General features: G+C 40.4%; 1 protein-coding gene across 2 annotated transcripts in view; it reads left to right on the plus strand.

The window, feature by feature from the left end:
- The window catches only part of LOC138010453 (MAM and LDL-receptor class A domain-containing protein 1-like), a 30,360-nt gene extending 23,379 nt beyond the window's left edge, over nt 1-6,981 (plus strand). For both annotated transcript variants that reach the window (XM_068857420.1, XM_068857419.1), the window contains 8 exons: nt 1-165; nt 495-582; nt 1,259-1,393; nt 3,195-3,436; nt 4,471-4,558; nt 5,410-5,611; nt 5,848-6,000; nt 6,475-6,981. The exon at nt 1-165 is cut by the window's left edge and continues 77 nt beyond it. In XM_068857420.1, the coding sequence (XP_068713521.1) occupies nt 1-165; nt 495-582; nt 1,259-1,393; nt 3,195-3,436; nt 4,471-4,558; nt 5,410-5,611; nt 5,848-6,000; nt 6,475-6,868 (1,467 nt within the window). In that variant the 3' untranslated portion in view covers nt 6,869-6,981. The remainder of the gene's footprint in view (nt 166-494; nt 583-1,258; nt 1,394-3,194; nt 3,437-4,470; nt 4,559-5,409; nt 5,612-5,847; nt 6,001-6,474) is intronic.
- Nucleotides 6,982-7,500: the final 519 nt, after the last annotated feature.

Consider the following 7,500-nt stretch of genomic DNA (forward strand, 5'->3'; position numbering starts at 1 on the left):
TTCAACGGGGCCACGTGTCTCACATTCTTCTACCATATGTACGGTGCAACAATTGGACGCCTGCAGGTGACGGTTAACGGCCGAAGCGTTTTCTCTGCAAGTGGTAATAAAAACAATTCTTGGTTAGAAGCCAGCATAAATTTGAATCTCCAAGGAAACTATCCGGTAAGAAATATTTCCATCGTGGTAAAACTGGCTGTTGCACATGGCAAATTACGTGTGCCGCTGGTTTTATGTAAATCAAACTGACACATCTCATATCGAAATTACACCCTTGGCACTGTTGTGTTCAAGATCTTTACAAGTATATCCTTACGCTTACAATGTAGATAAACTCGGGCTAAAAATGGTATTCAAAGAGCTTCAAACACGCTGAATTCTCGAGCAGTAAGATAGCTCTAACCAGCTTACCTTATCAGTACACAAGAGATCATCTTTTGAGAGCGGGAGGGTCTCTTCCGCACACTGCCTAATATGTTTTTAATCCATTGAAGGTTATTTTTACCGGAGTCAGAGGAAGTAGCTACACTGGCGATATTGCAATAGATGACGTCTCTTTGAGAGCAGGATCTTGTGTTTCGGGTACGCAAAATTATAGCTTTATATTAATCTTAAATTTCGTCAGTTTGGCAGGAGAGTATAAGAAAGCCACTCTGATCTCTCGAAGGTGGATTGGTTAAAAAGTAACAGAATGTAACATTCCAATGTTGTGGAGCCCTGGGGATTAAAAAACAACAAGGACAACAGCAACGAGAGTCATATTCATCACACTTTTTGAACTTGACGCTGTAAATTTACTTACTGGTTGGCTTTTGCAACAATAAAAAAAAGACGAACAATAAAATCAAGAGATAATTTGAGAAGGAAAATGCGCATAGCTTGTAGAAACATGAATTCATTTTATTAATAGCCTCCCTGTTCTATCCGTTGCTTCAACCTCATCTCCCCCTATCACGGCTGCTTCGATTCTGACACCATCACCTAAGAAAACAGCCTTTACTTTAAAAGCCTCAGTCCTATCCAAAAGTCTTGAAACACTAGCCATAGTTAGTAGACTATGTACTAGCAAGAGCGGCTGACATTTTGAAAGCGCACTGCCATTTTGTTTTCGCATGGTTATACGATGAATCGAAGGGTCGGCTTTTCATGCATTTATACTCGGCGTAAAAGTAGAGAGACTTTCTGCATTTCACCTCCGAAGTCTTTGCTGATGAATGCACTTTTGACAGAAGCAACCTTTCACCATTCATTTTTCCAGCCTTTGATTGCAACTTCGACCGATCGACGTGCAATTTTGTGCAAGACAGAAATGACAACTTCGACTGGACCCGACGTGCAGGACGCACGTCGTCTTCGAACACAGGACCTTCTTCTGACCATACCTCTGGAAGCGGTAGGTTAAAAACAAAATTTCTGTTTAATTACTACTCGCCCGTTTTTTCAGTAAACAAATCAATTCGATATTTTAGTGGTATTATTTTTTGCCAGTTATGAATGTAAGTTATTTACTAAAGCTTACATATTTTGCGCTCTTTTGTCGTCCCTTCAAAAAATCGTTATTTTCATTCTGCGCAATTCATTCGACATATGATCAATACTTATGTCCCTTTTTCTCCTTTATTACCAATGCCGGCCAGCGCTAAGTTGCAACGTAAGATCAATTTATGGAAGGGTAGTCAAAAAATGATAACAAGCTTCTGCACAGGGTCGGGAAATTGTGTCTCTGCTGTCCAGTAGGCATCTACTCTTGCATCAAGACTTAACCTTTCGTGGTGCGTAGTTCGTCAGCAATAGAAAGTGTTCTTGTAGTTCAGCTATCACGCATAGAAATCGAAAGCGAATATTCGAATTGCTTTAGTCAAGAGTGAATTAGATAAAAGTGTTGTTATGGCATAGGTGGGCTCCCCAGCACAGTCACAAATTAGTCTATTTTTAAAATACCCTTTCCCGCGAAAGTTAGTTGTTATGTTCCCGAAAAAACATGGCAGAAGCAGTCACGCGTGACATGGCTTCTTCTGATTGGTTAAAATTGGCGGCCCTTTGTTTGTTTCGCGCGCAAAGTGTATCTAAAAATAAATCCATTGTGTCAGCGAGAAAAAAAAGCTAACGAGCTTAAAATCTGTCTAAATTCAAAGAACTTTCACATACTGGAACGAAAGCGACGAATGTGAGTCATACACGATGCAAAGTAAGAAAGCAAAACAACACCACTCATCCGTTTAATATTAATTTCATTTCCTTCATACGGTCTGATTTTAACAATTCCTGTTTGTTACTAATCATTTGGTCATTTAATCTTATATCTGCCACGATTATATAATCCAGATCAAAGACACTAAACCGTGGAACATCATTGGTTGTTCATTACGTTATTTAAGACTAACAAACTTCATCCCTTGCAGAATGTTACATTTTTATAAAAAAGGGTGGCCACAATTTGTCGTCCAAATTGACTTGCGTTTCCTTTAGTTTCTGTTTCGACTGATACACCACCATGCCCGCCATGATCAAACCGTCTACTCACAACGCCAATTTGATATTCAGTACTGATTATTTTGTAATCTTCCGCTTCAACATCAATTGCCTTATATATGCAAAAGCTGCTCCGATTGTAAATTGGCATTCCTCTACTTGAGCCCTGGACACATTGCATTGTTGTAGTGTCAACTATTAAATGCAATGCATTCTGGTTAAACGTAATGCATTCTGGTAAAAAGTGGTGAATTTCTAGAATAGCCCATTTCCGAGTTGCTGCATGCCTCAGTTTCAAAGCGAGTCCTGGTGCACAACCATTCAAATGGAAATGAGTTGCGTATTCTTATGAAAATCAAACTCTTTTCCCTTACAATAGTTGAGCACTAAGACTCACTTCGAAACCGAGATAAACAGCAACTCGGAAATGGCCCATTCGTCGCCGCTTATATGCTTTTCCTTAAATCCAGATTATTTTGCTGCTTGCTCCCTTTGCTTGCTAATTAGCTTTTGTTTGCATGCTAAAATTAGTCCTCTTTGCCTCACTTTCACTTGAATTTTTTTTTGTATTTAATGCACAAAGGGGGCTAATTATTTTTGAATATGTTGTATAATAAGCAGATTTATATATTTACAATATTGAGATGAAGAGAGTTTTCTTGCAAATCATATGTGAATATGTTGAGTCTAAAAAACTTTATTTTCTTGTTTTATTTTCTCAGGATATTATATGTACATAGAAACCTCTCGTCCTCGAGTTCAGGGCGATTTGGCGAGACTGAGATCCCCTGCGTTGTCATTCAACGGGGCCACGTGTCTCACTTTCTTCTACCATATGTATGGTGCAACAATTGGACGCCTGCAGGTGACAGTTAACGGCCGAAGCGTTTTCTCTGCAAGTGGTAATAAAGGCAATTCTTGGTTAGAAGCCAGCGTAAATTTGAATCTCCAAGGAAACTATCCGGTAAGAAATATTTCCATCGTCGTAAAACTGGCTGTTGCACAAGGCAAATGGCGTGCGCGGCTGACTTCCAAATAATTTTCACTTCGGTCGTTTTTGTTTTAAAGTTCTTTATAAGGATACCTTAGGACTACATTGTTTGATAAAATCGGAGTAAAAATGGTATTCAACGAGCTTTAAACGGGCGTCGATAAAAACCAGGATCATGGCATGAACTGAGTACTCAGTCAGGCCTGCTTATATACTAGAAGGTCATAAAAAGGTGTTTGGTTAATCTGCTCCAAAAACGGGTTTCTCCATGTCAGTACCGTTGCTGTTGCAGTGCGATTCACTCCGGCTGTGATGCAAGGGTATCGGGCTTGTTTATTCTCTTAAGAAGCAACATGTACATCAGTAGTGTGAGATAATAAATAAAATCTCGGTCAGCTTTTTAAACTGCTTTAAATGATCATGCATGCGGTGTTTCTTCGAATGATAACCCACAATTCAATTTTCAACCCTCCATTCCTCTCCATCGACTGCGTTGTTAGAAACCATCCAAGTCCCAAACTAAGACCCTTAACCCCTGTCACCTACCTACTACTGTAAGCCATCTATCTCCTTTTCTTTTATTCCTTTTATTAATTTCAAGGACTCTTTTTGTGTTTCCATGTTCCGGAATACGCGGCGATGTTCCGGATTACTCCGTGTTCCAGACTTTATGGACGACCTGAAAAGTGAAGGGAGTGGATAATTTAGTAATTATTATGCCATTTCATTCTCATTTCCATCATAAAGTGTGAGTGTCGTCAATCAAAATTGGCCTATCAGGACGAAATCTTAAAATAACCTTCCTTGTACAGTAACCTTATGGGAAATGAGCTCTCTACCCTCATTTTCTCTTGGTTAGAGAGACTTTAGTTGGGAAGATTAGCGAGGCCTTGGATTTAAGGGGTTTCGCTATAGAAGACTTAGTTTTAGTGTGGCTTGTAATCTAAATTTCACGACTGCCTTACTGCTAACTGCGCACTGCCTAATATGTTTTTAATCCATTGAAGGTTATTTTTACCGGAATCAGAGGAAGTAGCTACACTGGCGATATTGCTATAGATGACTTCTTTGTGAGAGCAGGATCTTGTCCTTCGGGTACGCAAAGTTGTTTTGTTTGCTACAGAATAGTATAAGGAAGCCGCTCTCTAGAAGATGAAGAAAATAATTCGTAAGAAAATAGCGGAATACAATGCTTAGTGGCAACAGCCTCAAACATTTCAATATTGTGGAAAATTAGACAAAAACAAGGAAATCAGCAATAAGAGTCATATTCATTGCAATTTATGACCTTTTACCTGTAAATTTAATTTCTGTTTGGGCTTGGTAACAACATTGTGATCAAAAGGTGATTGTAACTTAAGAAACACGAAATTACTTTGTTAATATCTTCTCTATTCTATCAGTAGGTTCAACTCCATCTCCCCTATCACGACGACTTTGATTTCGACACCATCGCCTAAGAAAACAGGCTATATTTTAAAAGCCTCAGTCCTACCCAAAAGTCTTGAAACAGTTGTGACAACTCTACGCACCAGTCTCCTGCGCCACTCGTTCCAAAGAAAAACTTAAACCTAGCTTCTCTTATGATGAGTCCTTATAACAATACATGTATTCGGTGATCGATCCAGACCTTAGCACTAGCAAGAGCAACTCTCTCGAGCCGGCCAAAGTGATCATACGGAACCCTTTAAAAGTAAGTTAACACCCTCGCGCGAGACGCGAATCGCGTCGCATTCTACGCGAATCACGGGGAGCACAACACTATGTCTAAGAAATAGTAAGTACAGTGGCTCAAAGCAAAAGCGTAACATTACTTGATTTCGACTGATTGAAAAAGCCCGTTGAACAGAGGTGACTGATGCTGAATACTTTTGCTTGTATAAATCCATTTCTGTAAGACAATATTTTTAAACCCTAAGACTGATCATGAGTTTTACATTTTTAAGGTTCCTGCGGAGTCCGTCCTCAAACACGTCAAACAAGGATTGTCGGAGGTACTCAGGCCCAACCCGGTGGCTGGCCCTGGCAGGCTATGTTACGCACTGTATCAGGCTATCAATTCTGCGGAGGTTCCCTGGTGACTGATCGATGGGTTGTTACTGCAGCCCACTGTGTTACAGGATCAACTCCCAGCTCAGTCTTCGTAAGGTACAAAAAATCGCTTTTTTGTAGCTTGAGTGAGTAAAGTTCTGTGCTCAAAAACTTTACTTACAAGAATCGTTCACCTTGTAAGTACTGTAAAATCCGAAATGTTTAGGAGGAATTATATTTTGTAAGTAAGATCCAAAAAGTTCTCTTTTTTGTTGCTTTCTCGATCTCGGCTTTCTCGCCCTCGTAGCCTCTTAGTAACTTTACTTATTGTCCCATGCCTTTTGTTTTTTTAGACTTGGTGCTCATTCGCGCACTTTAGCCTCCACGGGTTTCGAGCAAGACTTTGCTGTGAGCAAAATCATCGTGCACCCGTCTTACTTCTGTCCATTAAATCGTAGCTATGACGTCGCTTTGCTTAAACTGTCAACACCAGCTACTCTAAACCGGTAAGCTGTGCTTAAAGTAAATTTCATTTCAATGTCAAATGTTGTGTTGTGCATAAAAAGAGAAACTTAGGAAAGAAATGTGCATCGGAAACGAAAAACCGAGAGAGAAGCCAGAAAGCAATCCTCATATGAAGTAATATGCAAATAATGTTAAAATGTGTAGTAGTAGGGCACTTATAGTTGTTATAAGCTAGTTCAAAGGCACTCCACTCAAACATAATCAGAAAGAATATTAGGTTGTTGAAACCCTAACAGGCAGGAGGCAGACCAGTTGGTTATTGCGCCTCGTATTCAGAAGCCTGTATACATAAAAAATTCTCTGGGTTTATTTATACCACAAACCGTCGTTTACATTTTTCTTGAGACTTAAATTAGTGACAATGCGTAATTTTCAGCATGTCTCCTCAGCTCCACTATTTCCATGAAGGCCAGTGCTCCGTTAAATCCTTAATTTCATTCCTTTTTATTTATTAGGAGAGTGAACCTGGTATGTCTCCCATCTGGCGTACCTGCCCCAACTGATGGCACCAGATGCTGGATCACAGGTTGGGGTAGACTCTCCTCCGGAGGAAGCTCGTCCAATACCCTTATGCAGGCTACGGTTCCTATCGCAAGCCGTGCCCGATGTGAGAAAGCTTATCCAGGCAGTATCCACGACTCCATGATCTGTGCCGGATTTCAACAAGGTGGAGTTGACACATGTCAGGGAGACAGCGGAGGGCCGATGGTTTGTGAAACTGGTGGAAGGTACTACCTGCATGGCGTCACAAGCTGGGGCTATGGGTGTGCTAGTCCTGGAAAGTTCGGTGTTTACGTCAAGGTGACATACCTGTTGAACTGGCTCCAGAGCGAAATGGCTAAGAACTAGAACAACCGAGTAACGGCTTCATTTACGGGGACATTAAATACGTGGGCTTGCTTTTTTTTTCAGATTAGAATAAAAGGAGAAGAATTAGACCAAATAAAGGCATTGAAAACGTACTCTCGTTTGTGTTTATCACTTATTTGAGTCAGGACTTCGCTATAGGTCACCTAGGCTGTGGCATACAGAATTTTTAGCAACTGCTAAACCTTAAAAAAGCACCCCTAACGAGCTGTAAACAATCATGGTAGCTGACATTTTCCAAAAGCAAACAGCTAGCAGCTCAGAAATGTCGGCGACGGCTCAAGTGAGTGAGTGAGTGAGTGAGTGAGAGTAAATAGTAAATAGTAAATAGTAAATCTTTATTGCGCCTTACTCTCCAAAGGGAGGTATCGGTCTCGTTACAATAAAGGTGATGATATCTACTAGAATTAGTGAGTGAGTGAGTCAGTGAGTCAGTGAGTCAGTCAGTGAGAGAGTCAGTGAGTGAGAGAGTCAATGAGTGAGTCAGTGAGTAAGTGAGTGTACCTTCATTTAAGCACGATAAGATTTAAAGCTAAAAGCTTTTGGGGTCGTGCAAAACGAGATAAACTAAGAATAAAGCCAGGATCCGAGCCAGGATCCGAGCCAGGATCCGA

This window comes from Montipora foliosa, chromosome 7, assembly GCF_036669935.1.
Source record: "Montipora foliosa isolate CH-2021 chromosome 7, ASM3666993v2, whole genome shotgun sequence".
Classification (NCBI taxonomy): domain Eukaryota; kingdom Metazoa; phylum Cnidaria; class Anthozoa; order Scleractinia; family Acroporidae; genus Montipora; species Montipora foliosa.